The sequence below is a fragment of the Scaptodrosophila lebanonensis genome, unplaced genomic scaffold (assembly GCF_003285725.1).
Source record: "Scaptodrosophila lebanonensis strain 11010-0011.00,11010-0021.00 unplaced genomic scaffold, SlebRS2 tig00000053-arrow-pilon, whole genome shotgun sequence".
NCBI lineage: Eukaryota > Metazoa > Arthropoda > Insecta > Diptera > Drosophilidae > Scaptodrosophila > Scaptodrosophila lebanonensis.
This window is the reverse complement of record NW_022060548.1, coordinates 5,065,137-5,091,062: the sequence shown is the minus strand read 5'-3', so window position 1 is coordinate 5,091,062 and position 25,926 is coordinate 5,065,137. Positions and strand designations below refer to the sequence as shown.

Here is a 25,926-nt window from a genome sequence, read left to right as displayed (position 1 = left end):
CATTTCCAATTCCGTTCTGGTGATATAAAATCATCGTTTAAAAGATTTCGTAAGCCTAAAACTTTGTAAAATATAAGACTTAAGGAAAACTTGGGTTAAATGCAAATTGATCAGAATCTAGATGCCATGGGTGTTGCAAGAGTTTTCAAGAATATTTTACTTAAAAAATGTTTTTTTTTTTTTGCTTTCTTTAATTATTTTAATTTATTATAATTGTAATTAAATAAAGATTGCAATGGGGGACTGAAAAAGCGACTGGATAGAATTGATTACATTAATTTTTTAATTTTAATGAAAGCTGGGTACAACTTATGATTAACATTGGTTTGTTGTTAGTGGATATACTAATATAATGAAAATGAAGAGATTTCAAAGTTAATTTTAGTGAAAATTATAATTGAATCATCAGAACTTTTTGACCATAAATTAATACTATTTAATACTACATTTTTGAAATATCTGGCACAGCTTTTTCTAAGCAATATGTTTCAGAAATATTTTGATTGGATGAGATTAATGTGAAAGGAGAAAAAATGAGGAATATTGTTGATCGCATGCAATTTGGTCTTTGTATGTTAAGAAAATATTCTAGAAGACATAAGGTGAAACCAATCTTGATAGAAGAAATGAATGTAAATAAACAAAGGAAGGGGCATTAAGAACATATCTTAAATAAAAATCTAATACCTCTAAATGTATGTTTAACACAGGACTTTAACTTGAAAAATCATCTTCATAAATGGAATGTAAAATTTATCAAATAATAAGTGGCAGCTAGTACTTCGAACTAATAAGATATCATTGAAATGAAACTAAGCTTTGCAAGTGGTTTTATTAATTAATTTATTAATAGGGATAGGAAAATTCCCATAACCAATTTATATTTCCTACAAATAGTTATTAATGCCCGCAGACAATAGCACAAGAATAAGTTGAACTTGAAGAACCTTTAGCATTTCAAAGAATTAATGAATAGAGTTGAAACTATTCTCCTTTAATACAATATTTAATTTTCAATTAACCAGCTATTCATCTCGTATTTCTATTTGTCTATAAAACTCAATTGCAAATTTATACCTATAGATGAAACGCATTAAATAAATGAGTCCTCTATTATATTCACAAGAGCATCACTCCATGACACACATGATACTTTGATAAAATGCAGCGATCCGAACACAATTAATGACACTTTAGACTTGCAGTGATTTCATAAATTTAGCCCGTTAACTATTAAAGGCTTCCCTCTATTAGGACGTTCCCCACACATCCCACCTATGGCTCGTAAGTGTACATAACCTCCACCTTTGCATTGCATTTTTTTGCTTTTTTCTCTAGCTAAATATTTGTTTTTGCATATGGACGAAGAGAATTTTTTTGCATTTGAATTATATATAAAATGTTATGTAAAATGCACATAAGGGCATCTACATATCTATGTATATATATGATATATAATGTAATGCACGCCTAAAATTGGAATTGGTGTGAGTTGGAAGTACAAATAAAAAAGTGAAAAAAGTCTGTATATGTATATTAGAGTGGATGTGTGAGTCTGTTTGAGAGTGCTTATGTGTGTTTGTGTAGGAGTAGTGGGCGCATTTACGATTGGTTGTTGTGTAGTTTGGGATCTTTAACTAATTAACATTTAGCGGTTTGGCAATATTCTCATTTTTTCCCATTTGGTTGTTTGTTGTTAATTAAAAAATGTGTAAAAATTTGCCGCTCCTTTATTATTCATAATTTTTTTTATTATATTCTGATTAATGCATTTCTCGCACTGCTCTAGCTAACAAAATATTTTGTTTTTTTGCTTTTTTATTTTATTGTTAATGCATGGAAAATGTATTGCATGGTGTTAACTTTTTGCAGTGTTTTTTCTGCAACTTCTTATGCATGTTAATGATATTTTATTTCACATTCTGTTGCAACTGCTCGCGTTCTTTTTTTGATATATATTTTTTATATGTTTTGCCTTTTTGTAGGCTTTGCTTGTTTGCACTAATCATTAATTAATTTCACATCACTTAAAAAATGCAATTAATATTTTTGCATTGTCCTTTAATTAAAAATAATATGTTGTTAGTTGAGCTTGATGTTGTTCAGCGCTGCACGCTCTGCACTTCGCGATGGTCTTTGATGTACTGAACAATATTTTTAAAAGTTCACCTTACTTCGGTATCCAAAACAATAACAAAGAGTGTAGTGCGGGTGTGCGGGTGATCGAAGCAGCTGCTCCTCAAAGCAACAGTTTCATTAACGGTTTCAACATCTCACGAACGCCTTGAATAATTCTTCTACTTTGTGGCGCCTCTTGTTTATCTTCTCAGCATATCGAGTTTCAAAATTGAACCGCCTGGACCCATGCCCCATATACTAAGTATATGTATAATGCATGCGCAGACCAGACTCAGGTGTTTGTCGCTGCCAATTAGGACAAGCTCGAATGGTTTTTAAAGCCCACAGTTGCCATAAGGCCAGCGAGCAGTGATCACTAATCCAGTTTTGGGTTGATCTTAAGGCGCTAATCTATGCGAACGGACAGGTAATTGCGCTCAAGATTGGGGGATGAAAGCTTAGTGATGGTTCAGCAGAATATTAAAAGAAAAGCGTTGCTTTTTTCAAGGAACAATTGAGAGTAAGAATAAAGAGTGAAGCGAAGAAGCAAGCACTTTTCGAAATACATAGAAAATATTTACAATTCAACTGCTATACTCGTAGATATTCTTGACATTATTAGGCAAAGGCTAAATTAAAATGGCAGTAATTTCAATTCGATTATTTATGTAGGTTACATTTTTAGCAAATTGTCACAAATGCCTTTCAAAATTGTACTTTGCTTTTACAAAACTGTTCTATACTATATAGAAAGATGAGACTTGATTCTAAATGTATGGAAATTAAACTTGTTTTTTCAATGGAATTAGATTCCATTAGAAAATATTTACAATTCAACTACTATAGATATTCTTGACATTATTAGGCAAAGACTAAAGAGCAGAGGACTAGAATGATGCTGCTAAATATATTCTAAGATGAGAATAAGCTAAGTTGGACTATGAAGGTTAAATTTTTTTTAAAATGTTCACAAATACCTATATTGTTTTTTGTCTTTTCAAAACAAGAAGAGATGAGACTTGATTCTAAATGTATGGATGCAATCTAAAAGAGGAACGTCCTTATGAAATAGTTTTATAAATTTTAATGATTACAATAAACTTGTTTGTTTCCTATTTTAGCATAGAACGGCTGGAATTAAAATGGTTTCCTGGGGCTTCTGGCTTGTTTATTGCAGATCTTCAAAATTTTGTGATTTTTTCAAGCAACTAATTAGATTTATTAATAAAGTTGCTGTTCATTATTGGTGCACAGGCATTAAGTTTATTTTTAGTTCTTGAATCAAAAGAGGCCTTTATCTAACTTAAGATAATAATAAGCCTACATGTGTGTTAATAAAACACATATTAATTGTCATAACATAAGACACTCCTAATGAAAAACATAGCTTTTCGATCGCATTATTAATTTTGATTTCTGAGAATTGTGTTTTTATTTAAATCTGGCTAGCCGTAATAAGAATAGGAATAGCGTAAGAAAGAAAGCCAATTTTTTTTTTTTACTTCGTCTGCTTTTAGACTAGTGGTGTAGTGATTAAAACAAATATAATGATTGCGGGATACCGCTTCTTGGACTCATTAATGTAGCTAACAAGGTAACATTTAGAATCATACAGTTTAGAAATCGAAAGCTTCATTAATACATATTTTTGTGAATAAGCCGCGGCAATATTATTTTCTTTGTTACTCAAACAAATTTTCAAAGCTGGCCAGAAATGTTAGAGAAATTAAAAAATGTTTAAAATTTTTCGGACTTCATTGGCAATACAGGAGTTTGTAGCAGTTCTAAGTTTTATATGCTTAGATGGGAAATAATTCCGTTTTTTTTCGGCACAATATAAAATGTTTTACAAAAATTGATTTCTTTAAAGTTCAAAATAAATTAATCTGGAGTTTTGAGCTGGAAGCTTCAATTCTATTCAAATTTTATCAGATGATTTCAAATTGGTAATTAAGTGGGGGAGAAATTGACAGAGCCTTTATTTCCTTTTCAATATCAAGTTAACGTTTCGACCGCATACAAATATACTGCGTACATCGTATAAATATGTATTTATAATTTAATGCGAACACAGATTCATCCGAATACGTATTCTGAGTTATGTTGACCTTGATATCGAACAGAAGAAACAGCTGATATGCATATTCAAGCATACAAAGGAGTAACGCATGGCGGGGCACATTTATTATTTATATGTGGGGCTCGGAGGCAAACAAACACGCACACACACAGACTGCGGTATACACACATATGTGAAGGAACTTGAACCAAAACAAAGCAACAAAGACAATCGCTGTTTGCTTATTTTTTCTTTGCTTTTCTTAGCTACACGTGAGGCCGGTTGTAGTCTATTCTTAAGGTACCCGCAACATGTAAATACTTAAAGCAAACAAACAAAGTCAGGTGTAACGCACACACAAACACAGTCACACACTCACATGTATTTGCCGACGCCTCAACAATAAATAAACACAAGAAATAAAAAACGAAAGGAGGGAAAAAATAATGGAAATAGGACAAGAAGTTGTATCTTTTTCTAAAGGCGCGCACACGTTTTCTCAAATGCGAAAAACCAACGACGGAAACGGCGCGCGCGACTTTTTGAAGATGGCAGCCGGCAGTGCCGGAAGTGAACGTCGTATGTTTGTTGTGTGCAATTTTTTCCGCAGCATCCGCTGCCGCTGCTGATGATGTTTTTCCTTACGTCGGCTGCCGACGTCGCGACGACGATGATGACGATGACTACGACACGAGACACCAAGATGCAGGCAAGGAACGTCTCAAGGAACGTGTTGCGCGCAACACACACACGCACACATACACACACCGTAGAATATGCCGTTAAACTAAAGTCTGCGCTTTATCGCGTGTCGATGTCGACTCTTTGCGTACCGTCGTTGTCCTTTCGTTCCGAGCGTGGAGCGTGCCGAGCACGATCCGTCACCAATGTAAAAACTCAACTAAAGCGCTGATGAAAAAATCTGAAACAATATATTTTTGGGGGGCGCCAACACACACACACACACACATTCGCATAGAGAGATGCAAAGCGCGCCGCAAAAACACACACACACTCACACATAGAGCTGCAAAGCGAGGCGGCATCGACAGGCTGGCAAAATGGTGCAGGAGGCAGACAGACAAAACGCGCACTAACACCAGCACACAGACACACACACATACACATACATGCACAACTTCAAAACGCAGCGGCAGGCCATGTACACTGCATGTATGTATGTGTGTGTGTGTGTGTGGGTGGCTTACTAAAGGCCGCCGGCCGCACAGACAACAACAACAACAACAACAGCAACAAGAGCCAACATCATCATCATCATCAACATCAGGGGGCAGCACACACACACACACACACACACACACTCTTGCCGTCAAATTGCTGGCAACTTCGAAAAAAAGCAACGGCAATAACAACAACAAAAACAACAACAACAAACTAAACGAGCACGAAAAAAAGTTTTGGTTGCATAGGCAGGCGGTCGCTTCTGCTTCTGTTTCTGGTTCTGGCTCTGGCTCTGCTTTTCCTTCATCACATTCCTCTGCCCAGTGCTAGCGGCGCTGCCGGCGCTATTCAAATACTGCCGCCGCCTCAGTCACCTGCCAAAGCAGCGCCAAAACAACGACAACAACAACAGCAACAATGCCAACATTGACCCAAACTCAAGCTTGGAGTGGGTGGCGACAAAAAATAAAAACGCAAAAAATAAACGTGAAAAAAATAAAAGGGGAATTTTGTGCGAGAAAAAATGCGCTGAGCGCGCGCGACAAACACACGCACAAGCACACAGGCCCACACACACACACACGCACATGTATATATGCACTCATACATAGAAACCTGTGCACACAGGCCGCACAACGCACACAACAATTTTTTATTTGCAGCTTTTTTTCGCTGCCCCCGCCTCTGTCCGCATCGACGTCGCAGTCGGCGTCGTGTTAGCCTTTGCTCGCCGCCAACCAACGCTTTGGCCTTCCTGCCAGCCCAAACATCCTATCCTTTCCTTTTTTTCCCTCACGTTCTGTATTGCCTGCCGCACACATTTTGTTTTGTTCGACTTTGACAGCGCGCGCGCGCATTTTTAATTCTTTTTTTAGGATTTTTTATTTTGTTTGCGCTGTTTTTTCTCTTTTTCTTTGTTATGCTGCTGACTTTGCATTTTGTGTTTGGAATCAGCAGTTACTGCTTTTGCATTTTGCATTTTTGAAGCTTCCGTTGATTTTGTGAGTGGCGGCAACTTCATGCTCAAGGGTAAGGGCAACTTTAAGCATTTTGTATCAATTAGGCATTTGACATTGCTTTGCAGTCTTGTTAGGTGCTCCCCAAACAATAGTTGTACATATTTCAGCTAAAACCAAGCAATATATTTCGTATAAAAGACAAAGCAATGATCGTTTGCATGCCGGCGCGGGGAAGTAGGCAACACTTTTTTGTGGGTGGACGTTGCTTTGACAGACAATTCAGGAGCATGTGGCCGAAAGCAAAGCCAACCGACGGAGTGCGTACCGGCAAGTGCGATGTAGAGTCACTCACATAGACGCAAACTAGTACAGTACGCTACCAGTATAAAGAAAGTAAGTGTTAGAATCGTTAAGCCTTAATATAGAATAAAACTTTTGTCTCTTGTTGATTGCCACTTAGAGCCTTCATTAGGGAGTCTAATTTAATTCACTTAAGAAATTACCACTATTGAACATAAAATGACAAATTAAATTCTAACGAAATGACGAAAATAAATTAACAATGAATGAACATTTTATTTTTAAATTAAAAATAATTGAACACACGCAAATATATAAAAAAAACTGCCAACCAATTTAGCTATAATTAATTTTAAAAATTCAAATATTAGTAATAATGTATTATTATTATTCGTTGGAAAATCAAAAATGAATATCATTGATTATTATTTAGTTCTATTACTTTTAAAATAAATGACATTAGGAATAAATATATAAATATATTCCAAATAATTAATTTACATAAATTATAAAAGAAATAAAATAAAATCAAAGTGGACTCAAATATATAACACGCGTATTTTGGCATTAGGTTATTTAGGTTTGCCTTAATTCTAGTCTTTATCGTTACTAGTATAAATCCTTTTATAATCAATCCAAACTATATTTGATAGAGGTATGAAAAGATTCACTGTACTTAAGACGTGTCTCTGAGCACTCTATCAGTCTGCGTTGGTCAGAGAAGTAAACAGAATAAAAAAAGTAAACTTGAAAGAAAATTCGAAAAAATTATTCAACAAAACGCACACAGACCACTGCACAAACACACATACAAAACACCTCAGGCCTGCAGCAATTGAAACGATGTAGCGTCGTTGCTTCTTTCTCTACCCTGACCTAAGCCACCGCCTGGCTATGCTGCCACCAAAGGACCAAATGCACGCACACACAGTCACACAGTCACACAGACACACAAACACACATACAGACACACACACACATACTGGTGCTTGGCCACAAAGCGCACTTCTTCCGCTGCGCTGACGCTGACGTTTGTCTGCTGCCGCCGTCGTCGTCGTCGCCATCATCATCGTCCTGGTCGCTGCTATTTCTAAGTTTTTGCTTTTTTTCGAGAGCAACCTCCACATTGAAACCTTGCCGCCTGTCGCTCCCATGCCATTTACTTCACTGACTACTCCAAGCGTCGCCATCAACACCCAGCTCCTCTCTCCCTCCTCCACTCCCTTTCCACAGCCTCCCTGTGCCGCTCAGAATTTTTTCGCATTTTTTCTCGTTTCGTTTTTTGTGCATCGCATTTTTTTTTGCACTGTCACGCAGTCACCGCCATAGACGCCTGATTCTCCCCTTCCACCACCTTCCAACAACAATTTCTCTTTCGCACGATGTAGCTCGCTCTCTTTCAGGCGTTGCTTTGACTGCATTTTGACCCGTTCAAAAACACACAAATACAATTTTATTTCTATATTTTTTTTTTTTTTGCCACTTTTTATTTCAACTTCATTTGTTGTTGTGCCTGTGCTTGTTCATTTTTAGATATTGTTGTTGGACTGGAGAGAAAAAATCGCAGAGTTGCCATTGAAAAATGTAATTTATAATAAATTGTTGCTTTATGTTGCTGTTGTTTGTTTGTGGCGCTATTAACAAAACGTTGCTTTGGAATTGGGTTAGACATTTAGCGATTGCGTTTGTGTGGTTGTGTCCGCTTTATGTAGGGTATGCAGAAATATGGGGAATTCGTTTTATGGGCTCAATATAATGTAGAAAATATAAATGAACGTTTTGATTAAAACACAATTCGATTTATTTCAAATTTTAAAGTTTCTAAATAAATAAATAATAATTATGATAATTCATTTCAATGCAGATTTGTATCAAAATAATTGCATTTTTTAAATTAATCCACAATAAATCAATTGACATTAACTATGGTCGATTTTTCATATTATGTAGTACTTACAATCAAAGGTAAATTAGATTTTGTGTGTGTGTACTTTAAAAAACGTCAAAAATGTTTAAAATGGATATGTAAAATGAAATAAGCTAAGAGACGTAGAAAGTCTAAGTTGGAGAAGTCTTAAAAAGTTGCTGTAAGCTTTATAAGTACGCAAGCTGGAAAAAGGTGTAGTAACTAAGTAAAAATATTTATTTAAGTCGTCATGTTGTGAATATTCGGCAATCATCAATTCTTATTGTTATTAAGTAAAACCATTTAAATTTTTAGACAATTAAAAAAATATGCAATATATATATATATAAATATGCAGTTATAACTTTGTTGTATAGGCTTATAGGTCTTGAATTTTCTTTAACAACAGAATTTGTATTTCATTAAATTCATATTTGAATATATTTTTACCTTCGTTTAATTCATCATATAAATAATTACTTCTCAAAAAATTTTAATTGTGCACATGAAGCATACTGATATTTATTTCATATTGTATGATTATTCTTATGCATTATGCATTGTTTTGGGCGGCAAAAATATTAGTTAATAGTATACTGTGCATTTTATTATAATTATTATATGATAATTATATATTATATTTTATTATAAGCGATGAGAGCGCTGGATTTATTTGGACTATGCAGAATTATTTGCGGGGTTGAGATATAGAATTGTTATATTTTCAATATGATTCTCATGATATAAAAAAGGAGGCTAATATACTGTTATAATCGTATGATATCGTTTGATTTAATCCTTCTAATATTTAATATTTATAATAATAATAATCCAACATTCCTTATATAAAATAAGAAATGTTAATGGAGCAGCACCTGTTTATTATATTAAGAAATAAAATATTGTTATTTATTTGTCTATCATAATTTATATTAATTTTGAATATTATTATTCCTCTATAAGTTAAAAGCAAAAAAAAAGTCCAGCAGCAGCTAATGCTAGAAAATATTATTAGGGGGTTCTAATCATGAACCTTTTGCTAAATGACTTTTAAGTCCCTCTGGGAAAATAAAAAAATGTCTTCTTTATATATTAGTTATAAGGATTTATGTTTTCTCTGGCGGGAATGCTTCGCATATGTACAGTATTTCTTTATGTTTAATAATTTTCAATAAAAATATAATAATTGAGTTTTATTAACATCAATTCTTTGTCATTCAACATCGAGGTACTTCGGGGTACCCCGATTTGTATATAGATCTTTATATAATTCGTATTATTCTTTTCTTTCACAGATTTTAAGCTAGTTGAATATGCCAAGAATACTCAAGTTATTCCTCAATTTGTAGTTAGTGCACATAATTAATATAGTAAGTGTAAGGAAAATTGTTGCTATGAAAACCGAATTATTTTATTTGCAAAATAAACTTAGTTTGTTGCAACAATTATGCCACTAATTGTTGACCATTTTCACACTTGAGTCCAACAACGTGTTCTCAAAATTGAATTATCACCATGTTTGGCAACACTGGCAATGTGTGCTTCGAACCAAAACCTGCCTGTTGTTGTTGTTCTTTAGTGTTGTTGTTGTTGCCTTTGAGTTTGCATGCATGTTTTGCATTTTGCTTTGGTTTATTTATTTGTGTGGCATGTTTTGTATTCTTTTTTCTTTCGCTTTGTCACACACAAACATTTTTTGCAGTTTTTGTTTTTGAATTTGCAACGCAATGGACGGTGGGAAATAAATGCAACACGCACACACACATACATATATACAATCGGGCAAATGCTAAAAAGTGTAAAAAGTGTTGGTACTTGTGGGGGCTAGTGTAGTAGTGGGAGGGGTCGGTTGGTTGGCTGGTTGGTCCACAAAGCCTACATATTTGAATGTCTGGTTGCATGGGCTTATTGGGATGCGTGACTGCTGTTTGTGGAGTTTGAAACACATATACACATACATACATATATGTATATCTATTTGTATGTGTGAAAAGGCATACAAATGCAATTATTAACACGCACATACAAACACAGCAACAACAGCTAGCAACATGTGTGTATGTGTGTGTGCATTTATTAATCTACGAATTGAGTTGTGTGTGTGTGTGTGCATTTACATACACTGTACATACACATATGTATGTATGTGTGTGTGTGTGTGTGGTGCTGCTGCAGCTGACGCCTAAAAAACGACAACAAAATATAAAAATCAAATTCGTTGACCGTTTCTTTTCACATCTGTTTTTGCCTTTTGCGCCTGTTTCGTTAATTTCGTTGTTGTTGTTGTTGTTATTGCTTTTGTTGTCTCTTCCATTTGTTCGCACTCAAGCTACCTCCCGAATTTTGCACTTTTTCGCTTTGACCAGCTTTCGTTAAAAAATTGACGGTAAAACGCTGCGCCTGCAAGTATGCAACGAATTTTTTAGCCGCTTGAATTTCGGCCACACAAATTTCCCATACATTGGTATGTATGTGTGTATTTTTTTCAAAACCATCTATACTGTGTTGTTTCCCCCTCGCTATTCGTTGCTAACATTTTCGCTTTTTGATGTACAGTCCACATATCAATGGCGAACATCTAACACCAAACATTTCTCTTTTTTTCGGCCATGTGTATTTTGTTTTGTTTTTCGGGCATTTTTTTTTACCTTATTTCGTGTTGGCCACAAAACGCTTCTCCATGAATTTTTCATGCATTTAGCATCGCTATTGAGCCATTTTCAGCGCGTTTAGAATTCATTGATACTTTCGTCAATTGTTTTTGTCTGATATTTTGTTTTATTTTCTTTGTTAGATGTGGGATTTTCATTGTGACATTGAATCGTTGAGGGTCGTTGAAATAATTTTATTAGAATTTGGTTGGATTTATAAAAATGTGATTTATATGCACAGATCGAAAGCAATGGTGTTTGAAATTAACTTTTATGCGAAGTTATGACACAAAATTTATAGAAATGCCAGTTCTGATAAGCTGATACGATTGAATGGAAACTAATTATATACACTTGTATGTATATGATTTAAACACATTTAAACTGTATTTTAGATAGCCTTGCGCAAAAGCTTGCAATCAATATGCTAATATTACAAATATTTTTGAGAACAGAACTAAACATTTATTTATTTAGTAAATAGTTGTTGGAAATATTTATGTAAAAGCGTTGCTTTCTTGAAGATTGTTTTTAACTCATATTTGCTTCAAAGACAGTAAGCGAATAGCAATCTATTGTTTTTTATTTCCAATTAATGTTCGTATCTTTTTTGTTCGGACTTACAATTAATTATCAATACGTACGACTTTTTCGTTTTAGTTTTTGGAATGTGGATAATTTATTCTTCATAAATAAAATGCTATCTACTTATTTTAATGAGCACTTTACAGCTATTAAAAATATTTGTAAATTTAAAAAAATTGTCTTTTATCTAAATCGGTGGATTAGAATAAAACGAAGTCAATATTCGGTGCCAACACAGATCATAGTACAAACAAATTTTTATTCTGGACTAGCACGACTTTAACATTCGTCTAAGTTTCTGTGGCCTATAATTTGAGAATGACTTACAACAAAAAAAAAAAAAAAAACACAGCTGTAAAAAACGATTTAATTTAATTAAATCAAAAAGCTTTGAGGTTTTCTTCTTTGTAATTGAGAACTGATGTTATTTGCTCGGTTAACTTCGGCAAAAAAAAAATTTTACCAAATTTACAATTATTAGTTGATAAATAATAAAATAACTGAAAATAATGTTGCGGCTGAGATATTAATAGCTCTCAATCATCAATCAATCACCTCTAATATTTGAAGACAATATTCTTTAAGTAAAATAAATCAATCAATCTATTTAATATGTTTATTGTACCAATATAACTTATAAGTAATCTCGGACTTGTAACGCTAGCCTTATCGAAAAAAAAACAAAAACAAAATAATAAATGTGGTTTCTATTGCAACAAGTAGACTTTTGCAAAGTAAAATCCAGCTCGGCTTCAATATTAATTTCCGTTGGAAATTAACCATCCTTCTATGTTTATAAACAAAATAAATGTCAATGCTCATGAGCTTTTCTAATATTCAACCCCTTTAAAAGTGGAGAATATTGGAATAGTTCAATATGTTTTTCCCCATTTTTAAAGCATCGAAATGTCTAATATGCAGCTTAATATTTGGGCATATTTCGGACAGCAAACTACATGAGAGAAAGTCTAGCTCCTACCGTATGGGAAAAAGTAAATAATTCGAATCATTATTTTCAAATCACGGCACCCGTGATATCTAAGCAATTCGTTTAATGTATATTTTTATCAGCATTACTCAAAAATTAAAATAAACTTTCTCACCAAGGTAGTTAAAATTCACACTGCGTTTGTTTACTTTAAAAAATATATATATACGCGTATTACCCATACGCAGTGTTGCCTTGCCAGATAGCAGCTACAATTAGAAAAAGTTAAAATAGCAATACAATTGAATAAGTTACCAAGCGGAAAGATCTACCTAATTGTGTCGAGCTCCAATGGCACACCAAACATGGTCAGACAAACCGAATTGTGCAGTTCCAATGAGTCAGAATCAACGAGTTGGGCAATTGTATAACGACAGCGTGTCTGGCCTATTGGTTGCTAAACAGCTGAGTAAGCAGCATGCTAGGGAAAAACAGTCGTCGTAGTTTTGGACTGCTGTTGGCTTCAGCAAAACTGCCTCTCATTTGCCTCAATACTTTGGAGCCATGCAGACGAGAATGGTGCGCGACTATAAGTCCTATGATGAACTCAGTACACACTTTCGACTATATAGCATGCCTTCGATGGATTCGATGCACCGACGCATCAATATGAATCCGAATGGTGCGTCCATAGACTCCTTGGACCACAGTGGCTTTTATGGAATGCCAATATCGATGAGGGCCACAACCACATTGCTGCGTCAACACAACTTCAAGGTCAAGATATGCTACAATGTGGCCAGCTGTGTGCATTGCAAGAAGCGGTAAGTAAACGGGTGGGATGGAGCTTGGAATGCACTTGGATCGTGAATTGGTTTGGCTCGAAAAACGATTGAAAAATCCATGACAGTCACAAAACGTTGAGCTTGTTGAACAAACAAGAGACACTCCAAATAGCTTTACTATTTTATCTTCGTTTCTCATTAACTAATCAAATCTGCTTACATCAGCTTGTACTTTATTTTTGTGATTACATTTTTAAAATAAAATGAAACCCTTTTTAAACTGCCATTTCACCAAAAACTACGAATTTATAATCAACTCTTTCTGTACGTATACTCTGTTGCTGCTGAAGAAAACTTTAAAGAAAATTCAAAGACTATTGTCGATTTATTTTTCGTTTGCAAAGCGATCTATTTAAAAAGTGAACTATTAATAATGATAATATAATTCATTAGCAGTTAAATGGAATCAAACTGTTAGGCTGTCCAGAATATTTCCTGAAACGAAGACGGTCATCTCATCGGTCATAATCAACTCTTTCTATATACGTTGCTGCTGAAGAAAACTTAAAAAAAAATTCAAAGACTATTGTCGATTTATTTTTCGTTTGCAAAGCGATCTTTTTAAAAAGTGAACTATTAATAATGATAATATAATTCATTAGCAGTTAAATGGAATCAAACTGTTAGGCTGACCAGAATATTTGCTGAAACGAAGACGGTCATCGTAATCCAAAAATTTAAATGAGTATTTGGTTTAATTTCTATATAGAGTGATTAAAAGTTTGTTCGTATTTTATAGAATTTGTATCGAATATTTCAAGTATCATTTTTTAAGGAAATTAGTAACGTTCCCTTTACAATTGTGTTTATTGTTTTTTTTTTTTTTTGAAAGCTTTTTTAAAAGTGTATATACGCATTTATTGAAAGAATTCTCTGTGGCACCAACGATTGTTTGCCGATTATTTCAATAATATCTTTTAATCCATGTATTGCATTTATTAATTCCTTCCCAATTCATTCATTTATACAGCATTCGCTTTGCTGGCGCCAGTTTGCGCTGTCGTGCCTGCCCGCTGCGTTGTCACACCGACTGTTGCCACCAACTGACCATCAACTGCATACCCCAGCCCCTGATAAGCAGCAAACGGGGTCACCTGAGCGACTATGCGCCAACCGTGGCGCCAAGAGTGCCCGCCCTCATAGTGCATTGCGTCACTGAGATCGAGACACGAGGTTTGCAGCAAGAGGGTCTCTATCGCGTATCATCGACCAAAGTCAAGTGCAAGCGCCTGAAACAGAAGTTTCTGCGCGGCAAGGAAACGCCACATCTGGGCAGCATTGATCTCCATACGCTTTGTTGTTGCATTAAGGACTTTCTCAGGGAGCTGATGCGTCCGCTGATTCCAGTTTGTCAACGTTGCGACTTCATTGCGGCTGCCCAACAGCGCGATCCGCTAGAAGCCGAGGAACAAGTCTATCAGATCATGATTGATATGCTACCCGCCCATCGGGATACCTTGGCCTTCCTCATGCTGCACTGGCAGCGAGTAGCCAGAAGCCCGGCTGTTAAGATGTCTATCGTCAATATAGCAGTCATTTTTGCACCAACAATATTCGATGATTTCGATTTGAATTTGAATAATGTGATAGTGTGGCAGCAGGTGCTGCGAATGCTGCTGCAATTGCCACCATCGTTTTGGGCGCAGTTTCTGGTAGTTGAGCCAGCCCCGTTGCTAGATGAGCATGAAGAGGACTCTGGTAATGTCACCGACAGCAATTATGAGAGGGATAATGACAAACGCTGGCGCACAATGAAAACCTACTTTAGATCAATGGTAAGTAGTTGAATGTTGTAATTGAAATAATATATAGCTAAAGAGAGTTTCTATTTGTAGGTAAATCTGGCAGTTTAAGTGAGAGAAGTGCTTAATATTTAAGACATTTTCTGTTACAAAGCTAATATTTAGTTATGAGTTACAACTTTTCAATTGGAAAACAAATGTAGTAAAAAGTGTTTGGAATGTTTCAAAAGCCCCTTTTTATGAGAGTGCAAAAGGCTAACAAAACTAAGATGAGAACGCTGTCGTCAAAGGGTTTCAGTTTTCTTTTAAAAATGTAAAGAAAAACTTACCAATTTAAGATAATGTAAGCGCTTGTTAGAAGTGAAGATTTATTTAAATACTTGTAATGTATGTTTTTAAAATTAATATGTTAGAGCTTTAAAAAATATGTAAGGCGCTGGATGACTTCTGAATATCAAGTCAATATTAATAACAACCTTAAATTAGGCAAAAAAAAAAAAAACTGACTGACAAGTAAAAGCTGAAGAAGAGAGGCGAGCTTGCTTTAATTTAATTAAGTACTGTGTTGAATGAATTTAAACTTCATTAGGAGCAAGCCACTCTATTGCAGGCCGTGGGAAGCAAGTTGGGGAATAATAATATTAATAAACTGCTAGGGACATCTATACAAAATATTGCCAGACAGGCTTTGTCGAGAATATACAACAGATTTAAGGGAATTGGTATCGGCATCTCAAAAAGTAAAACTCTTAGAGGAAGTAAATCAGACTAGAATGCCGCTAATATAGAAGTATAAATGATTATCATGATGAAAATGTCTTAAGCTCCGATCTGATATGCAAGTAGCTTACACACAATTTCGTAGATTTGTTGTAAAGGAAAACCATTAATTAGTAGAAAATTGTTCTAGTTTTCTGCGCGAAATATACAGATTGATTTTAAGGTTAAAGCACAAAACACTTAGTTTGGGAGACAAATGACACTCACTATATAACACAGAGCACGATTTCAAAAGCACGTCTCCTTTATTCAGACGTTCGATCACGACTGCATCTCAACAATTATTCAGTGTAAGTGGGTGACAGACGCAGAATTATTCTACAGCAATTGTAAATCTCAATACATTAAACTATCAATTCAACTAAAAAAATAATCTTGCAGCTTTAAATTTGTTTCTATTTTTCATACAATTACCTCTTTTTCCCTAAAGGGTTTATTTGTATTAAATTTGTACTAAATATTGTATTTTTAAGCAAAGAAAATAATCTGAAAATGTATAAATTCCCATTAACATATTTACATGATTATTATTTTAATCGAATCGCAAAATACACAGTGCCATAAAATATATATATTTATATATATATATGTATATTCAATATAAGTTATATGTGTAAGTTGACAAAGTGGGAAGAATAACAACAGCCTAGCTAAAAATATGAAATGCCAAAAAACATGGAAAACAAAACAAAACACTTGAATGCACTGGGCGAGTGCATAAATAGGACTATACGGCACATATATATATATATATATATGTATATAATAAAAATGATGTATAATCAAATAAAAAATAAACAAGGCAAGGTGTGCGAGCGAGAGGGCGCTATGTAGAGCGAGCGAGCGGCGGAAGTGGAGATTGAATTGAATGCGTGGATGTTGCTAACCGCTAAAAATAGCAATAAAATGAGTATTGTATGGCCAAAAAGGGCGATATGTTAACCAAATGCTAATGCCAAAGGCCGCACGCACACTAACACACTAACTCAAACTCAGACGCACACACACACGCACACGAACAGATGCCAATTCATATGCAGGGGCAATGCGAGCAAACACCAATACCGTGGCAGAAGAATGCAAAAGAAATGCAATAAAAATAATAAAAACAAAAACAACTAGCGGAGAAAGAATTGCAAAACGGAAAAAAAAACATTGCAAAATAATAAAACCAAAACAAAAATAAAAATAGTTTACATAATTCATGCATTATATCGGATCAAATTTTAATGCCTGCTTGCCAGCCAGCCAGCCAGCCAGCAGTCTACGTGTGTCGTTCGCCGTTTGTGTTCGTTTATCTCTGTGTGTGTGTGTGTGTGTGAATGTGTGGCTGTGGTTGTGCTGCCCACGCACATTTTAGCGTGGGTTGAGCGTGAAATGCGCAATTTCACACTAAAGCGTCGCCTACTTGGAGGCGCCGTACGATGCGTGTTAAAATTGTTTAACAAATGGCACGTTTGCATATATGTTCATATGTCTGTACATACATGTGTGGGCCGCATGTGGGCGTGTATGTGTGTGTGTATGTATGTGTGCATAATCGCTTGCTGTTGTGCTTTTTTAGACTTTTTAGCCTATTTTTATTGTTAATTAAATGAGGGGAATAACGTAGAGCGCACACACATATACTCGCACATACATACATATATAGAGAGTTGCAAGCACATGTATATAAAAACCACATATATGCACATTTTCATCCTCTCTTTCTGCTGTGTGTGCGTGTGCATAAGTGTGTTCGCGTACAAATTTTTGCAATTTTTCTATTTTCCCTGCAATTTTTTTTTTGTGTTGGCAAACATTTTGCGCTGGCTTTTTTGTATGTAATTTCGCTAATTGATAGTGTGAGCATGCCCCTTGGCCGTGTGTGCGTGCCTGCCTGTCCCCATCTATGTATGTTTAATTGTGTTAGTGCTTACACAACCACAAGTGCAAAAAGTTGAAAAGTGCTGTGAAAAAAATGCAATAAAAAATTATATGCGTTCAAATATAACTAAAAAAGAACTTGCCTTTGAAAATATTACTGAAAAAAGGAACATAATGCATTATGCGTATGTGGGGCGTTTCAGCGCCTAAAAGGCTGCAACATTTTCACGCTACAAGCACACACAGACACACACACACACATATGACCCATCACCCACTCACACCCAAACGTTCACGCTAGTGCCCGCTATGCCAATAATAACATGGCGAAAAAAGTGTTGCCTACTTTTATGCTTATTTCAGTTAATTCATATGCGAACATTTTTTTCTTTTGAAATTTTTTGCCCACGCTTGTTTTTATAATTTTAATGTAAACGTTATGAGTGCGACTGAGCAAGTGGACGCCCACGCATTTTGTTATTTTAAAAATATTTTTGTTTCTCTTATTATGATTTATAACAAATACTTTGTTTAAAATTTGCATATCTCTCAAAGCAAAAGGAAGCAGGCAGCCACTGCCACCGGGGAGTTGTTATTTAATTTCAGCTCGTTGCCGATCACAGTTTTCGTTGAATTCAATGACGCTCTATGTCGCAATTAAAATAATTATCCATAGGTATTTGTCTCACATGAACTACTAACTGGCCATCAAGATCCATTTTAATTTAGAATGTTAAAAATATCAATACAATTATTATTTATTGTAAACATCTTGTTGCTCATTATTGTATGTTTTGGAATTTATTTTAATAATGTGTATCAAATCATTGATACATTCAATTTGTTGTTCGCTCATAAATAATGAAGGCTTTTAAAAATTTTCAAATAATAAAATTCAAAACTGCATCAAACTGCATCGAACCATTTTTAAATTAAAAAGGCTCTTCTTTACCATGTTATTATTGTTTTACACGTATGTTATTATATATATATATATATATATATATATATATATATATATATATATATATATATATATATATATATATATATATATATATATATATATGATATATATGATATATATTATCTTAATTTTCAAATAATAATTGTTGCAATGCTTAAACTAATATTCAGTGAAAATATGCAGATCTTTATGTAAATTTATGTTTTGTATTTTAAGTAATGTTTCAATAGCTTCTAGGTAATGTTTTAAAACAACTTGGTATCAGTCGAAAAAATCTGTCTTTTAAAATTTCTAAGTTTCGAAGTTATTTGAGCGAATTTAAATATACATTTTACGAGAAGCGACTCGGCAGCCACCCTAACGCACTAGCGAGTCGGCTCCTGTCCAAACCTAAGAAGAGAAGACTGAAGAAGTGCCATCCAAAGGATCTCCCCACAAGATCCCTTGTATAAAATATATAATATACTATATATCATAAAATATAATTTCATTTTGCATGTAAAACATTGTAAATATTGTATATATATAGATGTAAGTGCGTCCTATAGATGCTTACTATAGACAACTTTTGTATTCCCTAACTTTCAACTAGCTTAAGCTGCCATATTGGTAGTAGAAAACTAGTTTAATAAATTATGTAAACAAAAAAAATGCGTATGATTTTTGGAAAATATAAATCTGTTTCAATATGTTGCTGAATCATGCGAATGGAAAGGGTTAATAACATAGACTTAAATTATTGTACTGTAACATAAACTTGCACTAAATCAACACCATAAGCTATCAACTTTTCCGTCTCAATATTAAAATGAATATCCGTTTAAATATTTAGCTGCAAAAGTCAGCAAACTAAAAATATTAGAAAGCAAATCTTTACTTAACAAAAGAAGTAACCGACAACACATGAACTCCTACGCATTAGCAAGAAAAGGAAAATTTTAATTATTTTTTTAATTCCCCTCACTTGGCACTGCAGACTAAGTAGACTTTGTTTCATTTTAGTGCCCATTAGTTGCTAATTTTCAATTCTTTAGCAAGCATGAGGAAATATGGGATTTATATCTACACACCTAGCCAAACTAACGTCCAGCATATAGTAGAACTGCTTATTGAATTTAATTAAAATTGTATCAAAAAGGTATTTTTAAACAATCACTTCCCTTTCTTCTCTGCCATAATGCAGCTCACACATATTTTATTAATAAAGCTGGCAATTTTTGCCTGAATTTTTGCATTTCTGCTGTTGCTGTTGTTATTTTCTGTGAAAAATAATTTAAAAATAATTTATTTTTGGCAGCATTGAACGCTGTCAAAATAAGCAAAGAAAAAGTCAGGGATGCCCGACTGCGCTTGCCAACCAGCCCCCAAAAAAAGCGCACATAATTTTGGGGCAACACCTCGAAAAAAAAGAGATGAGAAAAAGTGCGAGGTAGTGGCAGAAAGACCAATGCAAAAAAAGGGCAGCACACTAACATGATAGGCTGGCCAGTACACACGCACACACACAGCCACGCATACATTTGCAAACATGGCCATATGTGCATATGAGGAGCAGAGTCAAAGGCATAAAAAACGAGCGACTGCTGTTGGTGGTCATCGTTGGTGCAGCTGCTCCTGCTTTTGCCTCTTCTCCGCCCCCCTCTCTACGGATGCTGCAGGACAAGATGAGAGTGGCAAGTGTAGTAATTTGAATGGAAGCTGCATTGGCACAGCAACAACAACTACAACAACAGCAGCTAGAAATGGGCAGTCAAAGCTAAGGTCCAACAGTACAAAAAAGTGTGGGTAATTAATAAAACAGTAGGAGCGTAGAAAACGCACTAATTTTGGTACTACGGCAGTCCGATACATGCGTGTGTGTGTACGTGTGTGTATGTGAGCGTATGTGAGTGTGGAAGGGGAGGCACATGTGTGCATGTGTGTGGATGGACTTTTCTTTTTGTGAGCACACACACACACACACATAAATGCGAACTCACTCGCACGCAGCTGTGCCCAAAAAACGAAAAGTAGCAAAAAAGTAGTTGCATACTTTTAGGCATGCTATTTCATTCGCTTGTCTCACACAAATGAACACCTCTCCGCAACAACTACAACAGCCAGAATGCGAACGGGCAGCCCGCATGCACAGATACACACACACTCCCACACACACACACACACTTGCATTTGGTTTTGGCTTTTCAGCAGCGTCATCAACATCATCAGTCGCCGTCGCCTAGGCAGGAGCATGTAGATGTATTGTGTGTGTGTGTGTGAGCTTCTCAACTCATCAGCTGGCTACAAATGTTGTTAGTAGACCACAAATTGTGGGCAGTGTGGGTGTGGCATATAAAGCCCTCTATATACATTTATATGGCTGGCCATCATATCATTCGTCCAATGGACAACAAATTTTCGTTGTCGTTATCGTCGTCCGTCGTCGTCGTCAGCGCCGTTGTTGCCAAAATAACAACAACTACATAGCTACAACAACATTTTTCCAGCAACAATTTCTAGTATGTTTTTGTTGCTTCTATTTTTTATTTCCTACAGCTTCTAGTGGTGCGTGCCGTTGTGGCAATTTCCTTTCATTTGTTCGATCGCACTCACCAAGGCTTCAATACGTGTACGCATATGTGTGGTGTGTAAAAGTGTGTGTTCGCCTAAGAGAAAAGCCTACTCCCCAACATACATTTTGCGATGCTATTCCTAAGCGTTTGCTCTTTCAATTATGTATGTTCTGTTACTTGGAAATCTTCGCCATTGCCTAAGCCAGGACAATTATGCAGCATGCACTTCTAGTACTTCATAGGAAAGACTTTTTAATAATTACTTTAAAAAAGCTATTAAAAACATATTTTCAACTAGCGTAAGCTGCCATATTGGTAGTAGAATACTGGTTTAATAAATTGTATACGTATAAATATATATTATGAAAAAAAAAAAATTAAGAACCTTAACGCACTCTGTATGTAAAAATTACTCCAAACAACTTCAAAAACCATTTAGTATATTCTTTCAAAATAGAAATTAAATATAAATTTAATAGAAAAACCAATAGGAGACTTATAATAAGGAATTCTGAATCACAAGGCATATAAATAGTTTAACTATTGAATGTAGAGACACAAAATTACAGACTATCATAAAAACGTGTTGAAAATGCTATAAAAATATAGAAATGTTGCGAAAACAAATGGAGAGTACCTGATTTGTTTATTCACATTCAATGACTTTTTTTGAAGCTTAAGAAGCTACATTGAAAGAAAACTACGAATGATGTTATTTGTCGTGGCGTCAATTCGATTTTCTTCTGCGTATTGCTGTTTTAAAACTAGTTAAGGTTTACTTATATCGCAAAAAAATTTCACTTTTTAATTATTTCACTAAAAAAAAGTCGACAAATCGTAATAAAATATGTTCATGGCGACCAAATTCTCGATTCTCTTTTTATCATATTAACGATAATTTTAAGATACTTTCTTCAGTAAGCCCTTTCTAGAAATAAAACCTTCTTTTCAAAAATATTTTTTTGACACTAGAATAGAAATATGTTAGGAATGAGAATCAGAAAACATTGACAAGAAAATTATATAATATTGAATTATTATCTAGTTCTGGATAATCTCTAAATTTCCAGATATATACGTTCTTATTTATTTAATTAAAAATTATAAATATAAGAGAATGAAAAGGATCTAACATATAGCTCAAAATGTATTCAAGTTGTCGACAAAACTTTTAGCAAAAATATTCAAAACATGGATTATTTATGTAAAGCAATAATTTTAAAAATGGCCTACAATTTAGCTCTTTAGCTAAGAAGTAACAAACTAAGTACATCTCTATATATATAAAACAGTTTGTCCTGACTGACTGACTGACTGACTGACTGACTGACTGATTGGCAATCAACGCACAGCCCAAACGGTAAGAGCTAGGAAGCTGAAATTTGGACACAAGATCCCTCTTATAGTGAAAGTGAGCACTAAGAAGGGGTTTCGGAAAATTCGAACGCCAAAGGGGGGAAAACGGGCTCCAACGTTTGTATGAAAAATCTACAATTTTCATCTGATTAACTTCAAACTTAGTTTGTATACTCTCACAAAGAATACAAAAAAAACTGTATACTTGGTTTGGGGGGTTTTCCGTGGAAAAATTGAAACACAATCAACACCCCACAGCCCAAACGGTAAAAGCTAGGAAACTGAAATTTGGGCTCAAGTATCCTATCATGGTGTAGATGCGCACTAAGAAGGGATTTTCGAAAATTCGAGCTCCAAAGGGGGGAAAAGTAGCTCCAAAGTTTGTTTGAAAATTCTGCATTTCTGAATCGATCAACTTTAAATTTGGTTTTTATAATCTATAAAAGAATACAAACAAAACTGCATGCTCGGTTTTTCGAAATTTGTGTTGGAGCTTGAATTATTGGGGTTTTAATATTTATTCATTTTTTCAAATGAAAAGTTTGTGTTATAAATTTTGTCCGATCGATTTCAAATTTGGGTAATATAATCTACGTAACTAAAATTACAACTTTGCATTTAACGATTTTTAAAATATGCATTTTACAAATGCAGGCAGAACAAACAATACAAAATATCAAACAGTTGGGGACAACTAAGTATACATACACACACACACACATACATACATACAAGCAGCTGTTCGTGTAGTTGCGTGCAAACGGTTGAAGTAGCCAAAGCAAAATGTGAGACACTAATGTGTGAATGTTCATTTGTACAAATGTATGTACATATATACATACATACATATGTATAAAAGTACATTCGTCTTGCACTGACAGGGCAAGAAATGTTAATTAATTAAAAATTATTAACATTATAACATAAACATTTTTATGTTATTTTTTCTTTGTTTAGTACATTTGGCATAAGGGATTTTAGGACAACGGACTACAAGGGCGTACGCAGGTTGGGCAGGGGGGACATTGCTCCCCTTAGAAAGAATTTCGCATTATGAATTACACCAGCACCATATGTATTACATACGTACATACATATATACATACGTCTGTATGTATAGTATGTACATATGTACATCAATAAGTATGTATGTACGTACATACATTCTTATATACATATATAGGTTTGTATGTATGCAGTGGGCCATCGAACACTGTTGTTTAATTGTAATAAATAGTGTTCTATGTTTTCAAATCAAAATTTTTAAAACAACAACAACAAGTTATTGGCTCGCAAAACTTCTTTCGTTTTGATAATTTACGGCTGTTAATTGCATACGAAAAATGCCAAAAGTTTACAGTTACCGTACACACACAAATACATTTGTATGTATGTATGTACATATGTGTACAGTGAACAATCGAATACAGTATAATAATCAATAACTCTCAAACGATGTTTTTCGATGTATTTGTATTCGACATGTATTACGATATATCAACACAAGTATCGATATTTTCGATATATCGCATTTAATTTTATTATTGGGGTTTTAATATTTATTCACTTTTTCAAATGAATAGTTTGTGTTATAAATTTTGTCCGATCGATTTCAAATTTGGGTAATGTAATCAACATTATATCAACAAATTGGCATTCAACGATTAAAATATAGCAATATGTTTTTTACTTGCCATATATCAAATATCAAATAGTTGGGGACATCGCATACACACACTCACACATGCATACAACAAGCAACAGTTCGTGTCTATGTGTGCCCATGCATACATACATATGTACATGCATATGCATGTATGCCTGTATATGTATGTAGCATGTACATACAAAACAACAACAACAACTTTAAGTTGTTGGCTCGCACATCTTCTTTCGTTTTGACCATTTAATGTTAATTGCAAAGGCAAAACGCCAAAAGTTTACAGTTACCGTCGCTAAGCAACGACTGCGTAAGCGATAGTAAAGCAGAAACCGAATAACGGAGCTACGCATATTCTGCTTCGCATTGCGGGCAGATGTATGTATGTATGATTTGTTCTTATTGATCTCAATAAATAATTAGATTTTATTATTTAAATATTCTGCTTATTGCATTCAAACTTCGATATTTTGATGGTATCGGTGGCTTCAACTATCGAAAGTTTTACTCTAGCAAATTGAGATGAGAATTGTCAGTGCTTTTTGATCGTGGCTCCTCGCTGCACGGCATTGACACGAGTGCCGTGTTTCATATTCCGAGTTTGTGCGTGACCGTATTGACTCAATATGACACGAAAAGGCTCAAATGTGAATTTAAAATTAGGATATACCCTTATAATTATTCCCCCTTTTTTGCAAATCGTCTATCTTAAAACGTTGCGTTATCTCTATATATAAAACAGTTTGTCCTGACTAATTGGTGATCAACGCACAGCCCAAACGGTAAAAGATGAAATTTGGACTCAAGTATCTTTTCATAGTATCCATCATAGTGTAGGAGCACACTAAGAAAGGCTTTTGGAAAATTCTAGCTCCAACGGGGGGAAAACGAGCTTTAAAAAATATTAGTTATAGTGGTCATGTTCGTTGAACGAAATAGTTTGGCAAGAACAAAAATGTAACGGACTACTGAACAATTTTTTGTCAAGAACAGAAAATGTTCATTTAAATACCTTAAATGCCTTCCTACTGGTAACTTATAAGGTGAAAACATATGGGTAGGTTATGCACACACAAAACAAATACAATTGGAAACATTATATTGAGCCGGGTTAAGACGGGCAATACCTGCTAGTTTAAAATATAAAAGTGTTGTAATTTTTTTTATTGCTGGCAGCATGAGTTATCATTTCCCCCCATAAATAGCGACCAACAATATACGAGTATCCCATCTTTTAAGAACTTTACACATTTGTGATTTAAATAATCCTGGTTAGCATTTGCAGTTCCGGCGCTTACCCATCAAATGGCCAGCCACCAACGGTGTGTCACACGCATATCAGTGACCAGAAAGATGCCCAAAAGTGCCACAGACTGGGGGAATGGGACCCGACGTGGCTGCTCAACGCACGACAGCAAATAACCGTTAAAAACAATCGGCTCAATTAACTGCAATTAACACGCCAAAGCA

General features: G+C 34.7%; 1 protein-coding gene across 1 annotated transcript; it reads left to right on the top strand.

Moving 5' to 3' along the window:
* Window positions 1-13,264: 13,264 nt before the first annotated feature.
* LOC115623849 (GTPase-activating protein RacGAP84C) lies at window positions 13,265-25,801 on the top strand. Its single transcript, XM_030518392.1, has 3 exons — window positions 13,265-13,512; window positions 14,504-15,308; window positions 25,742-25,801. The coding sequence occupies exons 1-3, from the start codon at window positions 13,265-13,267 to the stop codon at window positions 25,799-25,801; spliced, it is 1,113 nt and encodes a 370-aa protein (XP_030374252.1).
* Window positions 25,802-25,926: the final 125 nt, after the last annotated feature.